General features: G+C 36.1%; 1 protein-coding gene across 1 annotated transcript in view; it reads right to left on the reverse strand.

Moving 5' to 3' along the window:
• Window positions 1-1,884: 1,884 nt before the first annotated feature.
• The window catches only part of LOC139984883 (uncharacterized), a 94,955-nt gene continuing 72,314 nt past the window's right edge, over window positions 1,885-24,525 (reverse strand). The window contains exons 38-57 of the mRNA XM_071999006.1: window positions 24,277-24,390; window positions 23,548-23,781; window positions 22,570-22,695; window positions 21,822-22,067; window positions 21,366-21,470; window positions 20,539-20,799; window positions 20,083-20,196; window positions 19,390-19,626; window positions 18,489-18,570; window positions 17,783-17,823; window positions 16,914-17,054; window positions 15,818-15,936; window positions 14,983-15,135; window positions 14,254-14,439; window positions 12,303-12,731; window positions 11,375-11,545; window positions 10,605-10,729; window positions 9,850-10,133; window positions 5,677-5,752; window positions 1,885-4,209 (exon numbers count right to left, since the gene is read on the reverse strand). Coding sequence (XP_071855107.1) covers window positions 3,693-4,209; window positions 5,677-5,752; window positions 9,850-10,133; window positions 10,605-10,729; window positions 11,375-11,545; window positions 12,303-12,731; window positions 14,254-14,439; window positions 14,983-15,135; window positions 15,818-15,936; window positions 16,914-17,054; window positions 17,783-17,823; window positions 18,489-18,570; window positions 19,390-19,626; window positions 20,083-20,196; window positions 20,539-20,799; window positions 21,366-21,470; window positions 21,822-22,067; window positions 22,570-22,695; window positions 23,548-23,781; window positions 24,277-24,390 — 3,761 coding nt within the window. The 3' untranslated portion in view covers window positions 1,885-3,692. The remainder of the gene's footprint in view (window positions 4,210-5,676; window positions 5,753-9,849; window positions 10,134-10,604; window positions 10,730-11,374; window positions 11,546-12,302; window positions 12,732-14,253; window positions 14,440-14,982; window positions 15,136-15,817; window positions 15,937-16,913; window positions 17,055-17,782; window positions 17,824-18,488; window positions 18,571-19,389; window positions 19,627-20,082; window positions 20,197-20,538; window positions 20,800-21,365; window positions 21,471-21,821; window positions 22,068-22,569; window positions 22,696-23,547; window positions 23,782-24,276; window positions 24,391-24,525) is intronic.

Consider the following 24,525-nt stretch of genomic DNA (forward strand, 5'->3'; position numbering starts at 1 on the left):
TATACAACCGGATTGTGCACTGGACTAAACGAAGTACTCTGCATACAGTTATACAACAGGGCTGTGTACCTGGACTAAATGAAGTACTCTGCATACAGTTATACTGCAGGGTTGTGTAACCGGACTAAATGAAATACTTTGCATACAGTTATACAACAGGGTTGTGTACCTGGACTCAATGAATTACTCTGCATACAGTTATACAACAGGGGTTCTCAATTAACTATCTATCAGAGTTGGAGGGAATCGTTGGTTGAAGAAAATGGCCACGTAGACCAAATCATGTCAAATCAATGTCTAGATAGAAAAATGTGCAAGGTAGGCCAGTAGCGTGACGATACCCGTACACTGTAAAGTAGTTAGCCGTTTTTCCTCTCTTTTTGTAGGGTTTCCAGTCTGAAATATTACGCTGTTTGGCTTGAACCTGTGAGTCGCTTGCTGAGAACCTCTGTAATAGACTTACACACGATATCAGCCCATAATGAGTCCTACCGCTTATTGTAATACAAACTTCAATGTAAAGAGGTGTCCTTCTGTACTTTATTTCCTCTACGAGGGCGCTGTGGCGAAATTGTAAACACGAAGGGTCTCCCTTAGAAATCAGGTTGATCAAAATAATTGTATTGGGCAAAATCCGGGAACCTCTCAGCAATAAAAAGGCGATGTATACAAATTGGTTAGACTAAAGTCAACAAAGGATGAAGCTGTGAGCTAAAAAGTAATTGCGACGTAGTATCCTCAAGTACCGAAATGTTTTTTTTAGAAACACTCTAGTGATTGGTTTACCAGGGGCATTTCCATACCAGAATAAAACTCAATTGTAGAACCAAAGCCAAGTGATGAGTCAACTGAAACAATCACAACACTTCTTAGATTCCAGTCACACATCTGCGATTTATCTTGATTCCTGCCTCGGGGCATCAACATTATTAATCCTCTTAATGCACGATTATCATTATCACATTCTTTGTTGTTCAAAAAGATAAATGATCACTCGGCGGTTTGATTGTGAGAACGTGTTTCAATTTTTCAAAAATTCCGCCGAAAAGAAAAGAAGTTATTTCCATAACGATGTTATAAACTAATGTAACTAATAACTATGGCAGTTGCAAGTCGACGCTTATCAGAAATATTAACCGGAATGTTTGGGTTTTGCAGGTACTTTCGGTCTTAGTTAGAGTGCTTGGTTCACGAAAAGTAGACTAACCTACCTGTATTTTATATAGCGTACGCTATTGTCTACAATACACACATTAATTAGATACTAGTCTAACACTAGTTCAAGCAGTATTATTTGTTCTGAAGCAAGTACTTCCATTGCTTTGGATGAATATCGACGTATTGTTTGGTAGAGCAATCTTATTGTTGTTATATTAACGACATCGATACCATGTTCTCTCTGTGTCACTACTTGCTGGTCTGTTTGCAGTTTCTATCGCCGGTGTAGTATTGTTTGAGGATCACAGTGTAAGGCACAATTAGCGCAAATTGGTACCACTTGAAGAAAGGGGAACTCCAAACTTACCGACTAAGCACATCTTTGTGAATCATAAGAGATCCTTAAGAAATATAAAAAATAGCATCCTTGTGAATATTCAACCCAATATACTACTTGAATTACCACTGATGAATTGAGTTGACCGTTTATGTTAGTGAAGCAAGGGCATAAACTTGAGGCACGTATTCGGATTATTGGTAGCTTATAATTGTACTGTCACCAAAAGATTCACAAATCTTAAAACAATCTTTAGAAACTTGTGACTTGTATTACTGCCGACTGTGAATTGTAAAGACACAAGATACGTAACTATTTTGTAATATTTGTAGCAGCTGTGGTAACTTGATTTACGGTGAATGCTTATGGCAGCGTCATTGCATTCCTCGTGTAACTTTTCAATGATACTGACATTTTCAACAACATATCTCCTGGGGACAGACTGCTTGATCATTAAGTGTTTATTATGCAAATTATAGTCAGTAATTGAAGAAAACCAAATTTTACTTTCCCTATGAACATAACAACAATATGCGGTGTCTCCCAAAGGTGTTAAAAATCAAGGAACACAATATAGCAACCCAAGGGAGCCAAGCAATCAGCATGCCCTACAAGCAGTTCGTATCGTCTGTCAAACGGAGCGCAGGTGTACAACAACAAACACTCTTAAAATGAAATACACTAGAACGAGGGGCCGTGTCAAAGCAGCTGAAGTCAGATGAAATATATTGTAGATGTTGCGAGAAAATACCATAGAAATTGATATCAGCAATATAGTTTTAATATATAGTACTATATATACCCAGCACCAGGTTGAGTATGGACAATGAATGTATGGTACATGACATTTCAGATTGACAATATTGACAAAGAAATTTATGTTTCGGTTCCTACAGAGTATACAAAACATAAGTGTATTCTCTACAGTGGTGGTTAAAGGGACTTCTAGTGCTAACACACGAAAGAAGATATATCTCTTTCATCACGGGCACTGGAAAACTGCCTTCAGATCATGCTGCTATCATAAACATTTATATGCCTACAAGGTTAGTGACTGTGAATATCGTTTTCTCTTTGTATGTAGTTTATAGTACTCATTTTTCCCCTTAAACATAGAACCTCATTAGTTAACCGTGAATGCTTACAACTATTGCGAGACTATATTATCTTCTATGTTATATCATTTTGATTTAAATAACACTGTAATAATTGAATTGAATCGTGTCGAAAAACAATGTTCATTTTTCACCGTCAAACCGTGATAATGTTTATGAGCTAGCACGTAAAAATAATTATAACATACATACATACATACATGTAATCCCATTTTCTTAAAAAATATATATAAATCTTTATATAGAATAATATGTACAAGAACCACATCATGTAGCTGCAAAATCTGTATAAAGGACAATCAATTGCAATATTTATTTTATTGCAAGAAACATGCCGGTCAGCAAAATTTACAGAAATATTCATTTCGTTAAAAAAGGGAATTTCTTTGAACACGCGAGTTCTCTTGGTTCATTTTGGTTCTTGCATGGACATACTGTTCTTAACGATTTCGTTTCCACCACACAGTTTTCTGTGCATGTTCATCAGAAATGAAAGATTTTTGTATAACTGTTACCTTCTTTTTCATTATCTGATATAAGTAATATGACAGTTTGCTTTATATGGGTTCAAAAGCGTGTCTATACCCAAAACTTTGTCCTAATTGAATTTTCAAAACGCATGTCTGATTGTGACATTGTGTGAGAAACCATTTATACTCAATTAAAAATTATTAAAAAAAATACAAAATGCTTTTTGATTAAACTTGGTTAAAGTACATTTTTTCGAAATATCAATTGGAAAAATACAATATAAAGCCGTTAAGTTTGATTAAAATTCTGCTTAAAGGTTATCTTCTCTGAATATATTCTGTTAGAAGCTGGACAACAAACAAAACGAACAAGCATTATTAACAAACAAAAGTAAGAAAAACATGTATAATAATGATCCCTTTGGAAGCAAATGTAAAGATAGTAATGCAACATCAATTGCCTCATAAAATCAAGCGTAAACATAATTAAACGCTATGAACAAACCCTCCAATAGAATATAAACAAGCTACAAACTAGTACAAAACCGACCATATATAAACAAACATACATAGTGAAAGCGTTTTTAATTATATTGATCTAATAATTTTCTTTTAGTTGAAACGCCTGTTTTCGACACTAGAGACCGGAACACTAGAAGGGTGAAAAGGCTTTGACGATGGTAGATTATATTTCTTTTTTGTACCGGTGGGATTTTTCCTGAATGTCATGGGCGTCAATGGGCGATCAGGGCAAAAGAAGCAAATCTTTCTCCATCTTTTCCGGAAGATAGGGTTCCTCATGCAGTATAACATAAAGATCAGATAACCATGCATGCTGTTGAACGTAACAAAGAGCATCTGGAAAATGAAAGAAGGGATACTCCCAGCGGGAATAAAACAGACATATCCCAAGCCCCAAGTAAGTCCCAACAGAAGGAAAAAGACCACTGCGTGTTGAAACCTCTTCCATCTTTCTCGTTTCGCGTGCTCTTCGCTAAGTGTCTTGCCCGGAACACTTTTATTTAGCTTCAAGATCACTCGAATGTAGACAATTATGTTGAAGACCAACATGATCGACATCGGAATGCCTACACCACCAAGTACAGGCCACGGGGCACTTAAGAAGCATCTGTAGGGAAACATCACGCATGAGTTGGTTAGTATATTCGATTTAATTTAAAAGAAAAACGAAATCCACTCTGATTTGATCTCTAATGGTACGGTGCTTCACTGTGAATAATGACTTGGACCAAAACTTTGAGAAACTAGATCAACAACATCAAGAGGAAAATGATAATGCAACCCTTCCTGAAGTTTGAACACAAATATCAAGTTACAGTTTAAGGAACAATGGTTTGTTTAGTATGTTCCTCAGAGTAATGACGATAATAGCTGGCGAATCTTTAACTGACTGATATTACTTCTTCCACTATCTAAAGTTTGTCAACGACAGGTCCTGCTTGCTTACTTGCATCGTAAAATTTCATGTGGAGTGTGGCTTTTTGCTGCAATATATCTACCATTTCGTCACTTCATGTATGAAAGTAAAGCCAGGAAGACACCTTTCGGGATCAATTTGTACACATATGGCATAGTTTACATTTTGAAACTTTCCTTTATTGGATGTGATATAGTATGTGACCAGAGTGACCTCGCGCTACCACTGATCTAAAGGTCAACCACGTCATGGAACCATTATCTTCTAATCGATGCGACAAGATTAAGAACACACTACGCGACAATTGTGATAAGAGAAGAAATGCCTGATCAAAATCTAACATAAAATTAAGTGATTTCTGCTGTGTTGAACACTTAATACCCAAATCCTAGTTTACCTTTAAATAAACCACACTGGTATGTCCCATAATTTATTGATCACTAAAACCAAATAGGATACTTTTCAGACATAATTTTTTGCGCGATGTTTGGCCTCCCATGACCACAAATAACATTTGATGAAATTGTCACCGCCTTAGAATACGTTACAACTTCATACAACAAGTCTGGAAGAATCTCTGCAAAGGACCTGCGAGCATGGCTGTACAACCATTGTTGACATAGAGACGGAATACAGAGATGGAATACAGATGTATGAAATACAGTAGTGGTTGCATCAAGTAACGTGACGTTTTGTTCGTGTCGCTACAAAATGCAGACAGTACAGTAATGAAACGTGATACCTTGTTATCTTTAGCTGGACCTGAGATGTCCATCGTTGTATTGTTTGTACACTGTACTGTGGGTATTGACCCCAGCTGTATGTACTGACTGTATACTAGTGTCTAATTACCGATGGTAGAAAGCTGTGTGTGTGTATTTTCTGGGATCGATGGTGGTGAATAACACTTCTGTTACACCTCATTCGAAACTAGGTCAGATTACCGGCATTAGACGTTTCTTTTTGCGCGAGTCTTCACACCCTTTAACAAATATATACAAACTGTTTCACTGTGCGAAATAATAATGAAGTGCAGGTCTTCTAAAGTTTCCGTACTGTGGTTATTTCGGTATTTCCGATAGTTTTTTTTTATTTCTATATTATTAAGCTTTATAAGCCCCCAACTACCCAACAAACAAATATTTTAGAAAGACTTACACATCTTTTCGTATATATGTACCACCGGAAATCACTGTAATACCGTATGTCATCCCAACAATTAGCAAAGGACCACCTGTGGTAGAAAAATATATATATATTATGCAGAGTGCATCATCTCCAAAATGATCGAAATTTAACAGAATATCAGAATGATGAAGCTGATTACTTAGCAAACTTGCTGGGCGGTTCGGGTCAAACCCACGTCCTCTGTACCGCGACTATGTAATTTGTTTTTCAATTTGCTGATATTTTGTAAAAGTAGAGAGAGCGTAGTGAGTAATGATGCATTTGTGTTTTGATTCATAAAAGTTCCACAATACATCCACAGAGGAACATGTTTTTACAAAAGAGCTCAAAATGCTAACTACAGAGAACATTGGTGGCTAAAGAAACATTCCGAATGTTCCCAAGGTAAATTAGCATGAAAGTTAGAACCATATAACGACATCATATAGACTTTCAACTGTGACTCACTTCCTGAAGTAATGGAATGTTAAGCAATTCAAAGTAAGTTGCATGCAATCACTTATATCTGGAGTGAACGACAATACAATAATATAGGCTTGCTCTATGAACTCATCTCGTGACCTTTACAGCTTGCCACTTTTAAAGAAGACAACACTGCAAAGAGACAGTTCAACGAGACATCCGTATGGGATCGCTGTATAGATTACATGAAGTTGCATGTGTCTTAAATTCCACAAAGTATCGCTGAACGTAAGGCCTAACCAAGTCTCGGTCAGTTTCAGGAGCGTCAATCACGAGGAGGGCAGGGGACATTTCCCCACTCTATGAAGAGTGGGGTTCACCATATCATACGCTTAGCCAGCAGATAATGAAAACACGCAGCATTCGCTAATCTCCGTTTCAACATATTATTTTTCATATTTTATATTAAGTCATATTATCACATACAAGCAATATAAAACTACATTTGTATTATATGGTGCATTCAGTTTGGTTAGCAATGCCACTGATGATAGTTTTGAAGTGTTTTTGAGATAAGTATAGATTTCATAGGAGTTTTGAGAAAGCTACATAAGCCTATATGTTACAAAGTCTGTGTGCTAAGCTGCTAGTCATTTTGTTGTTATAAAAGTGTTACTCATTGTACCTCAAGTTGTAGGTTACTAGTTATGTACTTTTTATTTATGTTTACTTTATTTGGTTTGTGTTTTTATTAAGTTAAGTGATGCAGGTACGGGGCTTTAGCCTGGAGGGGCAGCTGTATAATATATTTATTAATTCTATATGCTTTATGTAGGCCTATCGGGTTCATTGTTATCCCCGATATAAGTGCCCCAATCTTTTAACTAGCTTAGACACAGTTCTCTTCACGGCCCACCCACACAGCTCATTTGCACCACAAATGTTATCCACATTTGTGTCTGATATTCCCTGTATGATACTTCTAGCTAGAGACCTACTTCAAGTCTTTTCCTTAGTTTTTTACATTAATACAAGTTCATATTGGTCAGAAAAAAGTGTTCCTAAATTTTAATTTCCCTTGGTGTGGGTAGACAAAATAGGAGGCAAATTGAGAGTAGAGGAAGCCGTATAATATGTTAAGGTAAACAAATTCTCTTAAGAGGCCTTGTAACATTTGCACACTCTGGGTGCACTCTCATGAAAGATTAATGGTTTTTAATCCGGAGAAGTTGGTTTTCACTTATAAGGATTTTTTTGGTTGATAAACCTGGATTTTGCGATTTGTTGCTTCATAAAATTGATACTGGGGATACTAAACCTGTAAGGAAAAAACCTTATAAGTTATCTCCTCCTATACGTAAAAGTTTGAAACAACAGATTAAGGAAATGATTGAACTGGATATCATTACTCCCTCTGATTCGAATTGGATTAGTCCAGTTGTGATGTTTGAGAAACCAGATAGCACTTACAGATTAGCTATTGACTATAGGGCTCTGAATACTGTTACTAAGCCTTCACGTTACCCAATACCTACCATTGATAGTATACTACATTCTATGCATAATTCCAAAGTAATTTCAACACTAGACTTGAAGTCTGGGTTTTGGCAGTCTGCCGTCCATCCTGATGATCAACCCAAAACGGCCTTTGTTTGTGAGGGCGTCATTCAGTTTAAGAGATTACCTTTTGTATTGAGAAATGCTAGCCCAAATTTTCAAAATTTACTTGAAATTGTGTTCAAACCTTTGAGTGATAATTCTTGCAGACAGTATTATCCTTACATTGATAATATTGTCATTCATTCCCCTACTATTGATGATCACTTTAGAGCTCTAGATGCAGTTTTCTGTTGTTTGAGAGAAGCTGGGTTGACAATCAATCCCAGTAAATGCAGTTATTGCAAACCACCAGGGTTCAAGGAGACTACGAATATAGTACCCACCCATGGGATGTGATAGCCATGGTCCTCCTTGGTCCTTTTACAGATTTTACCGGAGGTAACTTGTATGTTTTGGTAATGGCTGATCATTTTTCTAGGTTTTCGATTTTGATAACCCTCAAGAGGGCAACGCGAAAGGTCCTGGCAGGGGTACTCAAGCATTTATATTTTGTACATGGGGTAGCTGTAACACCCTACTCTCAGATAATGGACCCCAAATGTTATCCAAATTTGTGTCTGAAATTTGTATATTGTGGGGTGTTAAAAGGTCATTCACAACCCATATCATCCTCAAGCTAGTTGGGCTGAAAGAGTGAATAGGAACATTGTTTCTATATTATGTTGTTTTGTTGGTAATGATCATACTCAATGGGAAGTTCATATTTTCGAGTTTATGTTTGCATTGATTTCTTTCAGACATAACTCCATAGGTTTTACATCGGCGGAACTGTTTCTAGGCCATCAGATTGTTGGCCCTGTGGAATGGCTGTAACATAAATATGAACCATTGCATGAGGAAGACACTAGTAATATGTTTTCATTGGCTAAGAAAAACATGAGTCTACGAGCTGAGAACAACAAGTTTCGATATAACCAAACAAGAAGAAAAGTCCAGGTGGTTGTAGGGAGTAAAGTTCTATTTAGAGCCCATCCTCTGTCTAATCTTAGAAAGAGATTTTCAGCTAAATTAGCTCGTAAATGGAGAAGCCCATACATGTTTACATATCTCCAGTTACTTTTAGTCTGGAAGATGAGGCAATAGGGGAAGTAAGAATTGCTCATGCAGAACAACTGAAAGTAATAGAGTAAAAATTTATTTCTGCACTATTTTGAAGAGCGGGAGGATGTAGAGATCGAAGTCTAGTTCTCTCTAGTTTCCACCATTCTACCCTTTCACCTTTGTTGCATACCTGTATATTCCCGTTATAGTATTTAATTAATGATACGTACTTACCTGTAGACACATATCTTGCATATATATTCTAACATTTTGTCATTGTTACTTACCTGTAGCTAAATACCTTACAGTCCTGTATAAATGCCTTAGGTATTGTTTTCTTTATAGTTGTCTCTAGGGTGGACCTTCCTGCATTTAAGGGGACTCCTATGTTTTGATTGGTTACTGTTTTTGTATTATCATTTTGATTGGTTGAAACACTGATGACCAGCCTCTGTCAGACTGGTCATCAGGTTCTTGTATATAGAAAATACAGCAGAGTTAGCACAAAACCCCAGAGTTTGCAGGTGTCTTTTTTTATTCTTTGAGTTTTCCCACTCGGTCTCTACAAACAAATGTTTCTTCCCACGCTACGCGCCAACTGATGGTGTCGCTCCGCTGAGATAGTGTTTTGGAAGTCGCTTTTGGGAAATGGCTCTAGTACGTACGCACATCAAAATGTCCTGAAGTGTCTTTCTTGTAATTGTGTTTCCTATGGGCCCTGGTAGCTAGTAGTGTTTTTTTACGTATAATACCATATGTGTGCATGCTGTAGACAGCTGAAAAATAAAGCGATGTTTGTTCTTATGTGTACTGCTTAAATATATTTCTGTCTGGGGGCTTAAGTTTCACCTTTCAGTTTTGCTTCATTAAAATTGACGCCATTTAATCGAGTATAGTCAAAGTTGAGACAAATTGGCCTATCGATTGTTAAAAGCATAGTAAATGTATAACCTTTTAAAGGTATCGCCGAACAAAATATGATAAAATTCATTATGATAACAATGGTTCAAAGCAGTCTCATGAATAACTGCTTCATATGTGTACATTTGTGAGTGCACAATATGAATGTAGCATTCTTACCTACTGTAAATGCGACGATTTTTACAAGAGATGCCCTTATGTCATGATCAAAAACACGAACAAAGAGATAGAACATCATAACACCCTCTACTGTCATCCATGTTTGTGCTGAGAGTAGAGTGAAATGCATGCATGCAGCCATCAGTGTGCATGGTACATCATTCAGGAATGCCTTCTTTCTTTCCGAATCAAGCAAGGCCATGATGAGAAAGCTAATGTAAAGCGCGATCAAGGTTGTTGATAACCCAAGAAGGATTTTATTCGGTCTTTTTGAACGAAGTTTTCTGTTTAAAAAGGAAAGTTACGATATTGACGTTTATAATAACAAAGGAAAAGAGTTAAAATGATATCGTACACAAATCATAACATAGGCTATTTTATGAATACTCATTTTCACTACTGACATTACAGAAAATATGCTTTCTTTATTTTCAAATGAAGTGTCTTATGGTACAAGTATTTACATGTGGACAAGAGGTGCTCATAATGTTAATGCGAATAAGGTAGGCCTATAATGTGTTCTTTCTTATTTAAAGTTCCCTGATGGGGTTGCAGTCAGACAAACAAATGGTCATCGTAGCAGCTGACGACATTACTTGTAAAGAAGGTGGAGGTTTGGCAGTGCAGTATTAGTAATATGATAATCTTCTAGCGTTACGTATTTCTTAAACTGTAACGCGATCACTTCACATGGCAACGTTCAATGCTATTTGTCTCCTTTCCAATCACTTTAACTAAGCATGTAAATGACTTACTTATCAGTTGAGAATGCTATTATAGTTAGCAAAAGACCTACAATTGACGCTCCACATCCGAACACTGTCATTGCATCTAATATCTTTATCTGAGTTTCCGTCAAGGAATCATTATCCAAAACGTCCTGAGGCAAGAAAACGATATGTAATTACGTTAAACAGAATACCGGTTCATTCAACGAAATGTATGTTCTTTATGAAATATTATGATAGGTATAAAAAGCAGGACAATTAAAAAAGAAGCTAATAGTGTATAACTGATGTTATAATAATTGTGTTCAAGTGATCCATACCAATGTACCGCGGTAATATGCATGATCGGATGGTAGTATTTAAACAAACACATTTTCTGAAACGGTTAGTGTTTATATTATATTAAAATGGTTCAATGATACTTTACCAATACTGAAGCAACCTAAAAGCATCATATCATCAGATAGAACGTTCGTAAAACATGAACATGTTATTCGGGGATGTCACTTTTTGGTTTTTATTTGTCACATTAAATACTTATATTTGCATAGATATTCCAAACATAACATCTCGTTAAATTCAGTGCCTGCTTACTGACATATCTAAACTGATAATAAACCATAACGCAGCAAATAGTGTTTACGTCTGATTTGACTCACACGGATGTGAACAGGGCTTTATTACTGTCATCATTCCTGTATTAACGGACCGCGAAATTTGGAAAGTTACAGGTACATCCACAATTAATAATTCCTGGAAATGTAACATTAATTCGTCCGTAATATTATGCATCATACCATTAGAACAGCAAAATTAGTTAGATGGGTACATTCACAGTTAACCATGCCATCTGATCCCGCTGAAACCAATCTACATCCATCATTCGACCAGTTACCCCGTCCTCCGTCAGCTCGAAAGTTCCAGAAGGAGCACACTGAACTCTCAATAACCGATATCTTTCCATTCTCCTTGGAAAAAAAAACACAATATAATATCGTTTGTGTTAGCTACTATGTAGCAAATCGTTCAGAGTAAGTTATCGTGCAACAATGTTTGTTATACGTGCAATATTAATAAGGCAAACTAATATTCTTTCTCGAAGCTACAAGTCTAGCAAATCAAAGGAATAGTATTTGTGAGCTGTCGACGTAAAAGGTAAACATGATATCTGCAAGTTGCTCGTGTTTCACATCAATATGGTTTGCGTCAGCTCAGAGTTTGTGAACTGTCTACTACAACATGCCGTCTGTGTCATGCGACGTGTCTGATATCATAATCTTTGTTTGTTTTCTATCTATCATTTAACAACGTAATCTATTATTTGTAGCATTTGAAAGTGAAAACCTGTTTGTCATTCTAATAGTTTTATACTTTAGTATTCCCATGTTATTTTTCCTCTCCAACTGAATACTTCCCCGGGCCGATCACGAAAGAACAACGACAAAACGATACTTGAAAGGTTGACTGAAAATCTGCTCTACTCGTCTGCAAACCTACTACAACGTTCCCAACCGATATTTAGTAAGGTATTGTCCTATGTCTATATTACTGAATAAGTTATTAACAGAAATTTTTCATTAGAAATCTAACTAGCATGCTTTAATATTATTTACGTTAATTGTACCAATGTTTAAACGTCTCGCAGTAAGGAGTGTTAGGTGAGTGTGGATAGGGGTTGGGATAGATGTTGGATAGTGATAGTGACGTTTAACTTTTAATACTTACCTCTAGTGGTCGATACCATTGTCTTAATGTAGAGTTCTCAGTTTCAGAACCCTGTGATCTATCCCAAGTTAAAACTTCTTCGCCATTTCTGTAAATATTCGTCGCAATTACGAAAGTGTTCGGGACAAATCTCCGTTTATGCCTCCTTTCAAATTTAGCAAACTCGTTGTTAATATCGTTGTAATATCGTGAAAAAAAGAATTCCGCACATCGGTATGCTACAGTTGCTGCTCTGAGCGTGTCATCAGAATGAAAGTTCGCTGAAAGTCTTTTTGGAAACAGAAAAACATTTGATGACCGATTGAGGATGAGTGGCAGTTCTTGGGTATTCACTTTAAAAGGCTCCAACGTTTCAGTGATTTCTGTTTCGTTCGCCATAGTAGTTGCAATGGCATAATCATCGAGCAAATCTGGAGGGCCTTCGGTGACCTAATATGTATGAGAACAGCCCATAAATCATATCGAATTAAGGTAGTAATATAAATAAATATAAAAAAATAAATACGAAAAGAGAAGCAATCCAACCACGTTGGTCTTTCTTTAAAGGCTCTTGTGTTAAAAAAACTGAGAAATTCGGTTCACAAAAACGCCTGACATTGAAACAAGTCAAATTATCATATACCATTGAATAGCGACAAATGTTGGTTCAGTTTCGACGTGACATTTCACTTTTGAATGTCACAAATTGCGCTAATTGTTGACAATGTTACCATTCGAAAGGATTCCATTGTCTTGTTTCGCACGCTTCTTCGTGTGAAGATTTTAAGCTAGGGTGAACGCGCTTGTTTTGAATGGAACTAATTTAAGAGAAGCAGGTAGTATTATAGAACAAGTTGACAGTCAGACAAGATTCTTCAAATTTACACTGCTAGTGTATCGCTTAGCAAACTTTGAATAACTTCGAATAAATTCAAAAAACTAAACAATAGCTGTCATATAATAGAAGTCAATATTAATGGTACACATTCAACAATCATACAAACTGTGACTCGGCCTGGTATGTTACATCTACGTAAACTGCATCATAAATGTAAACTGAAATACATTTCCGAATATGGTAAAGGATCTTGAGAATATTGAATTGAATTGAATTTATTGTCCACAATCGGAAATTCAGCTTACACAGGTCGTAAACGAAGAAAAGGCAATAGTATAAGTATCAATAGACTGCGATACACATACAGTAATACAAACATATATACAGCAAGTCCTACAAATAAGAAACTTATCTACTCACTTGTGAATTAAATATATGGATAGAATTAGGCACAAATGAGTATCTGTAGCGGGCCCTAAGTGTACGTGGTGGGCATAAACGCAGTCCAGAGCGGTTGTAAATGTAGTGCTCAAACAAGGGGTGTGTTGGGTCTTGCATGATTTGTTTCACTTTATTGCAGACCCTCTCATGATACAAGCACTCTAACGAAGGTAAGTGAACACCGATTACCCGCTGAGCAACTTTCCTAGATTGCTCAAGCATCTTCATTGGTTTCGATTCGATTCTTCGATTCTTCAAAATATTATTGAAATAGCATTGATATTGTTTCCCTTTAATGTAATTCGAAACAAAGAATTCAGCAAATTGCCATTTTATGTGCTCTTCAGAGAACTTAATAAGGCCTCGTATGATTAGGAATTATACCCTCTTTTGTCATTTCACGCAATGTGGAACATTGTGTACGTTCAGCTCGTATTAACTGGGGTATATATGGGTTCAGAATTATTTCTTTCCCTAATTGTTATGTTGTATGTATTACAATACAATGCACGGATTAAATCCACACAAAAAAATTACTGTTTCATAATAATCACGATAAAATTGTGCGTCGTTATTTAAAGAGCTTCTACGCTACTAATACATTTCTTTATATTTTGCAACACAATTTATGTGTAAAGCACTCTATTATTCAATGCAAGTTTGCGTCTTCAATATGCATATTTCCTTTATTACCACGACCATGATGTTCGGAGTTGTGTGACGGTATGTGCCCGAGGATGACTCTGTTTCGACGTGCTGTAACTGCCTCTCAAAGGCCTCTACTAACATCGTTCCGGTACCATTATTGAAAGCTTCAGCAAAACCGTTATCTGCTACACGGAGCACGTTACTCAAAATATCTGTTAAGTTCGTTGTCACCTAAAAAAAGATAACTTCCTTTTCATAAAAGTTCTCTGATACAGGTAAACTTCGGAGAATGACACAAATATTCTCTTGACAAAACCCTGCCATATCTTCTGAACGGTTTAGAAACTATATCTTAGCCGATCATTTCCTTATTTCAAATTACTTTTGCAACTAAAAAGCAAAGAAACGGAAGTTACAATGCCTATAATCAGTCCTATCATTCCAAGCATGGAAAAGAGAATATTATCTACAAATCTTGGTTGAAATATTAATTCCCAGAAATGTTTTTGGTACACTGGATAGAAGATGCTAAAATAATCCCCATGTGCAATGAGTAGTACATGAGTAGTAACTTGATATTACTTAACCTGTCAATAGTTATTAGGTCTACTTATACTAGTGTCCCAATTATTAAGAGAATAACAATAACTCCAACTTCATTCTTATCAAATATATGTTACTGCAAAGATATTTTCTTTCAGGTTTCTTTCGGGTTTCACGATAGTTATAAAGAAAGCTGACGGGTTTAGTGAGTATTTGCGGTTAAACACTTACCTGCTGACTTGTCGAGTTAACGTTTGCAATGTTGTTGACGATTTCAGCGGTTTGCGTAAAGCTTATCATAGTTCCAGATTTGTTGAATCGGTTTGTTGCATTCGCGAGCTGCATGCTGACGTCTCCAACATTACCAGGAACGATAGTTAAATTCTGATGATAAAATATGAACCGTATATTTACAACAGAAGATGGAAATTCATTGGGCATATATTGCGCCAAAACCCCAACAACGTCAGCAACATCAGCATGACTTGGGCACCAGAGGGCAGGAGAAAGAGAGAGCGATCAAAAACAAACATGGCGCAGGACAGTAGACAAAGAGAGAGAGAGGGCTGGTTGGCGATCCTTGAATGAGGCCAGAAACGCAGCTGCCGACCGAGATGAATGGAGACGCCCTGTGGAGGCCTTATTTGCCTCTAGGCAAGATGAAGACGGATGAAATGAGGTAATTACAATACAAAATATATTCCAAACATTCCCGTGTTCATATCAGTGGTTAGTTACTATAAATTCATCTTTGGTAAAATATTCTATAGAAGCTTATACTGAAAGAGGCATCACAGAATACCTCATTACCTTAATTAAAGCTTATCCATATCATTATTACACTGCGAGAGATCTGTTATCTGTACCTTTTACCTCTCGCTGTATCGGAGAGTCAACATTGCCAGATAGCAGATATCAATTTTAACAATCCAGTATTGCATTTGTAAACATGATGTAGGGGTTTATTCTTTCTGTTTCGGCAATATCGGTGTATTTGAAGGGAGATAATTTACATAAGGAGTAATGCTTTTAGTGAGTTTAATAGCTAGTTCACATAACCCCTTACCTGTAAGTAAGACAGGTACTCTTCCATAGTTGCATTACATTGCAGGTTAACTTTCCATGCAGCTGGTAAATTGGAATTACGCTCACATGTAATTGCAATGTAGTTCAGAAGCTCTTCATCTGTAGATAGAACATGAAAATTATAATATAAACGTGACCACTTGGGCACCTTGATGCTAACGGGGAAAAAAAAAACAGGTGAATCTTATTGTTTGAGTGGAGGTCGAAGGTCTTTTGAGATCAGCTGAGGGCAAAATGTGAAACTATCAAATATCTCAATAACCTGAACATCAATGGAGCTGTTATATGTATGGTATGGTTATAGCCTTATCATGTGTTTTTTTTAAACAATTTGATGTAGGTCAGAATTCATTTTAGATCACAATGGGTCAAAACTTGAATTCCTTGGAAAAACGATATCTCCAGATAGGAAACTTTATTGGTTGTCAGTTTTGAATGCGACTTTCCTATAATGAGCATAAGAACCTGATTGTTTTAGGTAGAGGTACATAAGCCTTATAAACACGAACTTTGTAAACACGATATCCCAGGATATGTTACATCACATAGCTCATATTTGGCATGTGTCTATATTATAGTGAGTACAAGAGCCATATTACTTTATTTTGAGTATTGTGTCTTGAGAACTTACCTACAAAAGAGATTAAATATGCATGGCATATTACCCAAATGATGTAGAATCGCTCCACAATTTGGTGTAGGTAAAAGATCATTTACGGTTTGTAGAAGTTAAACCCTACGAACTTTTTAAAGGTCAGGTCTCAGCGACGATGTGAAACATTTGCTGCCAGGGTTAGCTTGCAAACTACCCGTGTGCTGCTGCATATCTAATGTATTTAAAGGCATATAATGCCGGGGGGGCTCTGGTTTTATACACCGTCCCTTCTGGTTAGAAATGTTTTGAGAGTTCTACATGTCGTAAAGTGTTTCTTTAATGTAGTTTATTTTGTGAGACCTTTATAATGTGTATATATTTTTATTTCTTGCATTTCTTACCAAACATCACTAAGTTTGTGTCAAACTTGTGCACTGCGTCACATGACAGACGACAATCTCAAATAAAAGGAGGGGTTTACCTCTAAACTCCCTGCATGGATCTGGAACGAACGTAGTAAGCACATCACCGACCTCGCCTATATCTATAATTGTAATGAATGGATCGGCTGCGCGTGTCTTGTTGTCTAACGATAGGTTACCAGTATGGCAAATACGAGGATCTAGAGAGGGAGAGAGTTATCATTATTTAGAGAAAAAAAACAATTTAAACTAGGATAACTCATGGAAACGACTAGATTCAGAACTTAGATTTATGTATCTGCAAGAATAATATCATCGCACTTAATCAGTAACCTTATAAACTCGCTTTACTCGCTCACTTTACTGGCCATGAGCTATTTTCAAACGAAAGTTTAATTGTATTTCACCACATTTCTGAAACAATTTCAAGCCAAATTTAATATAATTATGAAATTCATGATACCTTGCTAAACTATTTATATACTAATTTTTTTTAGGGTTTTCAGCAAGTTCGGAAGGTAATATCTAGTGATAATAAATATTCCCACTTCAATTGGAGGACTCATATCCTGAAACAAGACTGAATAATTGTAAGAAACATTATGTTAAGTGGGAGAGAACTGTCATAAACTATATGATGGTATGAATAAAAGTAGGCGTTTAAGCTGTCGACAGGTTCGAGGGGCTTTACTCCGTATATTTCTGCATTTAACTATTACATATATCATTTGAATATCAGGGTTCCTAGAAGATGGCTGAAATATTTGAGGGGGCGAAATCAAGTGTGTTAAGTGGGCCAAAAAAATTGCCTCAAGAAATACCGACGGAATCTCCATATTTGTATTCAACATCCAAAAAAATACGACACCTTTATATCTGATATTTATCAAATTTCTACTAAGCAATGTATATATAATTATTACCGTACCTAGCAAACCACAATTGAGTCCAACTCTTCCGCGGTTACACCTGCCAAATCGAGAAAAATTTCACAAGCATATATATTTATGAAAACCTATCAAATGTTATTTTCAAAAATGTACGTCTGAGATAAATTTTTCATAGTTTCCTAGTTAATAAAATAAGCTATACATCACCAAGTACATAAAGTATATTAAAACAAGTCATGCCTTGGCACTTTCATCCAACGGATTTGAACCACGAACGACTGGATATGAGCGGATTTGAAACTTCAGCAATAACAATTGAGTAATGAGATGTTAGCACGCAAAACGTTCCGTATGATAAATGATGTGGTAAACAAAACACTAACTACTTTGATAAACGTCATTATTTCACACATCCAATAATGTGTCAGGAGGCTCGGTTAGAGTCAAGTAAAATGACAAAACAAGGCAAAGAAGAATGAGGTCAGTCATTAATTTCTATTAGTAATTTCTAAAGTAATAGCGAAGGGCCTACGGAAATTCTTAGATGTCTAACAAAGAGTTATATTGACAGAGCGATTTTATTAGAACTTGTTTAGAACATATTACTATCGTAATTGTTCTTTAAAATGAACAATCGTCAATTATTTAAATGCTCAATGGAGTTGTAACTTGATGACAAACCAGCTTTATGGTTGCAGGTACTAGTACAGATAAATTTCATTGTAATTAATCAAGAACACTTACTTGCAAGTTGATTCAAATATTTGTTGATTTAAATTTACCACGCATCTTCCATTGCCGGAGCAAAAATTAGTTGGACACAAATCTAAGGCGTTAAATAGTAAAATATGTGATAAGAGAGATTGTATTAAACACATATTCACACTCATGCTGAACTAAGAACTGTACTAAATGATATTGTTTTCATGACAACGTTGTACATGACCCATATCCCAGCATAGTCACCAAATTAATGATGAGGTGGCTTTGTTGCTTTTTGAGGAAGCATTTTATTGTGTTCCCAAAATCTAAAGAAGGAGGGGTTCATCTCAATTTCGATTAATTCCATTTTCACTTACGACTAATTCTCAGGAATTCCCCAGACCTTACGGCGCACAACCATCTACCGCCAGCTTATCGATGGATGTCCTTCGATGTTGTTCTTTGCGTCTTTTATTGTGACGCTTGTCAATGCTACTCATCAGAATATATATATTTTAGTTATATTCCACACATTTTAATTAGGTGTCCTGTTTGTGACAGATTCGGTGTCCTCATTCCACCTGAAACATGGTTCGTCAGTTACGAATTTTATTCTCTATCAATCTGCCCTTAAAAAATTAAAAATGTAAGGGTCTGGAAATAAATGACCATTTCTTCGAGAACGAAACAATAAACGTTCCTCTAATATCCATTTATGACATGTTTTTGTAGATGTAAGGAACTTTTTTGTGTGGGTGGGGGCAGCACGGAAACGGATCGCTGTTGAAAGGTTAAAATTAAACCGGTTCAAATAGTTTGAAAAGTGAAATTTGTTCCCGATATAACAATGAATTAATCGATTTGACATATGCATGCCTATATTCCTGTATTCGAAAGTCACCTAAAACGACTTTGACTAATCATAGAGAAGACATTTTCTTACCTCTTGATCCATCGTCATCTATAATAATAACTGAGATGATTGAATATTCGGGATCAGTCTCGATAAGGGAAGGTGGAGAAATGGTCATAGAAATGAGGAATGTCTCATCTGCTTCTTCCTCATCGTCTTGATGGATTGGGACTTGCAGCACTTTCTCGTCGTTGTTATTATATGTAACGTTTGCCGGAACTGGTCCAAAATCACTATTATCAGCCGAAACCGTCACGGGGGTGAAAACTATAGGAAAAGTAATTTATTTAAATGAGTTACATGGTCCTTCTCTGTTATAAATTCGTAGAGAATGCGTGAAAACAAAGTCCAGATGAACCGCCATAGTCGTAACATAGCAAAGTTATGTTTGATCAAGTTGAGTCAATATAAAGATCCTCTCTGTAATGGAATTGTCCACCAACTTCACGAGACATTTCGCCCCATGCTGCATGATATAACTATTACTTTATTTACGAACAGTTTCGTTTTATATGGCATACATGCTATAGATATTTCTTCAAGAGCTTTACGTTTAACCAGATGTTTTCAGCATTGATTCATAAAAGTAGGATGAACTAGGAGACATTGGCCACTTTGCCGGAGAACTGAAAGGGATATGGGTATGTAAGTATCATAGCTCATATACTCAAAAGCAGTAACTACCCACCGGATACATTTTGCATTTTGTCTTTAATTACTCACCTCCGGTGAAAGGAAAATCTCTTGACTGGATTTCACCTGTTACAATCAAGGGGATGGATGCTACACTACTTCCTTCGTATGCATAGAATTCCGAAGCTGAAAAACCAACTCGAACTGAAAAATACCGACCAATCAATTTTATGTTTCGGGATATGTATATATATATATATATATATATATATATATATATATATATATATATATATATATATATATATTTATTTATTGATAGGAAATATTTTGAGAGATATTTTTAAACGTTTTGTATTTATATATCATGTAGAGCTCAGCAAGACTTTATTTAAATAATTCGTAATGGTCGTGCCTTCAAGGCATAATATGAATATTTGTAAATATTATAATAACGTTATTGTGCAGTGATTTTTCAATAATACTATTGTACGAGACATTTTTCCATATTACGAGTTCATCATTAAATAACAACATTTTACTTACTTTTGTCATTATCCGTGATAGTTACAAGCCGATCTGTGTCCTCAAGTCGCACTTGCGATTCTGGGTTAACTGCAAACTCGCACAATGTTGGATCATTTATCGGACAGAACAGATTAAACCTAACCGATGTAATCTGACAAATTGTATTCCCTCCCCTTATTTCATCGTCTTCTGTTGAAATTCTAATCGATGTGCTTACACTTCCAGCAGGGAGAGTTATGGATCTGAATTCTGTCTGACTGTCAACTACTTGATTGAAGTCTAAATAAGATCAATAAATCAGAGTCACACGTACTGTTGTGCGTTTTACAAAACTTAGGTGTATCAATAAAACAACAATAATAACAACGATAATTTTTCAAATATGTACGTCCATTGTATCCCATACACACATTTAAATAATCATTCAATCGAACGTGTACTGGAACTAAGAAGTTGTATAAGTCTTTCTAAATATCAAGATCATCTGTTAGCCATCACATAACTCTACCAACGATAATTAATATAAATCTTCGAGTGCACGCAAATGCGTCTAAAAAAATACTCAATTTAAAAATTAAAGTTACATACGTGTACCCGAAATACAGATCTGGCTTTAAACAAGAGTTTTATATGTAAATAAGGAACTTGTCCTATCAAGAATTTTCTTAAACAATCGTTTTCCTGACTTTTGTGTAGCATTTATGGAAATACCATAGCGTACAAATTATTGCATAGTTCTTAATAGTGTTTCCATGTCGGATGTATCGTTAACAATGTATGTTACAAACGACGAATGAGCACCGGAAATGTTGGATGAAGTTGTATAATATTAATACGTGACGTACCAATGTTTAAATCATAATGCTTGATTTCTGTGGAAAGTTCTATGCTGTATACAATGTCTTCTCCTTCTTCGATAATGGGCCGGTCCGGTGTAAAGGCAATTGTAGCTGGAAAAGGTAGGAATGAATTGCGAAACGTTTTTGACATAATAAAGTCCTTGGGAGCACGTTATGATATCAACCGAGTTACGTTTATGAATATCAAAGAAGTGACATTCGAAACTGTGGATGCTTTTGCCATTACTGGCGGAGTATTAATTTGCTGTTCATTACTTCAAATTGCGTAAAATCCACGCATATCTCGATTAGGCTCAAGTATAGTGTCCTTGCCATCTAGGCCATGAAAGTTGGCGGTATACATCATAGGAAGTCAACTGAGTTAGTTATGAAAATTAGGAAGTAGACATGTGATTCATCGAAATTGTTATGTGCGATATACTATGAATTTAAACCATGTACCTGTATCTGAGTCAGCAATCTCAACTTCTACGGGAAGGGAAGATCTTGAAATCTGTGACGATATGTCATCAAGGATTTTAAATATCCGCAGGGAAAATACACAAATTTCTGGATCGACAATTGAATCATCAAGTAATGTCAAAGAAATGCTTTCAGAAACCAGAGACCCGAATGGAATGGTAACTCGATTGTTCAAAGAATTCGTGGAAACATCCTCTGGAAACTTCACATCACAAAAATCCACATCTGTTAAGAGTGATCAATAATTAATTAATCAATTATGTTCAGTGTATGATATCAACAACCGCTTAAACTTAATTGTCGTTGGGAATGTTAATTGGTACGTTATTTGGGTAGTAATTGAAGAATTTTAATACGTTAAATTCTTCTTTTAAGCGCGTGCACTTTGAATTTATCACAAAACCTGATATATGAAACAAAGCACATATAGATAGTTAATGGTTCTTTGGCGTTATATAGCAGCTTCAAAATATGAGCTTTTAGGACAAGGGACACTTTTGGAAGTGGCTTATGAGCAAATTAAGTGTTGGTTTTACGGAAAACGAATTGAAAATGGAAAGAATAGTTACTGCGTTGCGAAGTTTTCAATTTCGAAAACGTTTCCTGATAAACGTAATAGGAGTAAAAAGTGTGTTCATATTCTATTAGTCACAGAGTTATGATGAATGGACACGTAGAATGTTAAACAACCTTATAAGGTTTACAAAAGCACATTTCTTTTACTTACTTAGTTCAAATATAATATCACCGTATGCAGCTTCAACAGCTTTTTCAATCATGACCGAAATGTTTAATATCCCAGAAATAGATTCTTCTTCCACATTTTTAGGCGAAATTTGAAGCACTGGCGTGGCTGTAAAATAATGTGTTGTAACGTTCTTATGAAACAAGTAGTATTTCACCACTATTATTCTGTTAATATCTGTCTAAAACATAAAACATATTGAAAAAAAGAAAAATGTTGTATAGCTATATCCTTTACGTATATGTGAAGATTTGGGAGAGGCATAATTTTCCTCAATGAAAGGCAAACACTACCTTGAATTGCAACCATCATATACAAGTCAACGAATTGTGGGGTTGTAAAGTTTTTTTGCAGAGACTCAATTACTCACGGTATCGAAAACACTAAGCCCACACAAGGAACAAAATAAAAATAACAACGGGATCTCCTGGTCATATTCATTATAATGCAAATGTTTAAATGCAACGTGAAGATGTATTACAAAATGTAATAAATCTGTACCCAACCCCAATGGGGCACCGTCGGTGCAAACTAATCTACAGGGGGCCTTTGAAGAATCGACAAAATAAGAACACCAATCGGCTGAAGAAAACTTTAAAATCAGAAGATGTCATTCACTTCCTTACATCTTCAGAACTAACGGAGTAATGTTTTTATATCCGCCAACCTGAAACCGACGTAATGTTTCTGACGTGAAGGTCATGTGAATAGCTTCTACATAGCTTATATTTGCATATCTCACGGAAAAGATACTGAGTAAATACTTAGATTTATTAGAAAACAAGCATATACAAATCTCTCTGCAATCGGGTCACTGAATCATGTTACCTGGTTATCAATTGTAAAACTTATACTTGCCACGGCTCTAGAATATGCCTCAACAACACATTTCAGAGACTTGAACCATTAATTTATCCAAGACTTACATATTACGCAACGCGGTGTTTCATCTAGACTTACCTATATCGTTGTCTTCGATTACTACTGTCACTCTTGCCATTGTCGTATTGTCGATAACATACCCAGTAATATTGATAATGGACACAACAAACTCTTCACAGCCTTCGATAAGGTCATCGTCATTTATAATCACAGTTGTAGTACCATCGAATTCCCCTTCACGTATCACGATACTTCCTTGCAGGATCTCGTAGTCTGTATTTTCTGTTGCAGTGATTCCTTCATAACGAAAAACTGTAACAAACGCCAAGGGGAAAGAAATGTTTCATGGCTGGCAGATTTGTATTCCCAATGTATGTATTGACCGGACCCATCAGCCTCTGGGAGAAGTTAATATGCAGTGGGACCCAAGGAGGTGGACCGGGGACCGGGTCGACTTTCACCGATTTTTTTTCTTTCTTATTGAACGCTCTGCGGTGTTACGTTTGGTGCCTACCGATACTTCTGTGGAAAGTCTCTTCTTCCGAGAAACCCTGGATCTACCATTGATATTTGAATGTACTAGACTAAGTCTTGTATTCGCTAAGCTCACATACAGATCAAATGTCATCCAATGGATGACATAAATTTTAAAAAATGTTCCGGTTGGGTTATTAAAAGTGATAATTTAGGCCTACACTGAGGATTCGACGTCACCATCACTTTCGCCTCAATGAGCATTCGAGGGATTTATCATACATTAAGTCGGCTAACTGAATTATGTTATTCTTTAATCTTTTATATGCTTACACACTGTAACTTTCTCAACAGGTATTGCACTTGAGAATTCAGCTCTAATGGTTGTAATGTCTCCTTCGGTAACAGGGGATGGATATACCTCGAGCGAAACCATTGGTCGCATATCTGAAAGAAGGATACTCGTGGTATGTGAATCAATGATCAGTTAAATAAATGATAAGTTACTTGACACATACACATTCACGGCACACAAACGTTAGTAATTTTAAAGTAAGGCACGTGTTACCACCGACATTATCA

The sequence above is a fragment of the Apostichopus japonicus genome, chromosome 17 (assembly GCF_037975245.1).
Source record: "Apostichopus japonicus isolate 1M-3 chromosome 17, ASM3797524v1, whole genome shotgun sequence".
Classification (NCBI taxonomy): Eukaryota; Metazoa; Echinodermata; class Holothuroidea; order Aspidochirotida; family Stichopodidae; genus Apostichopus; species Apostichopus japonicus.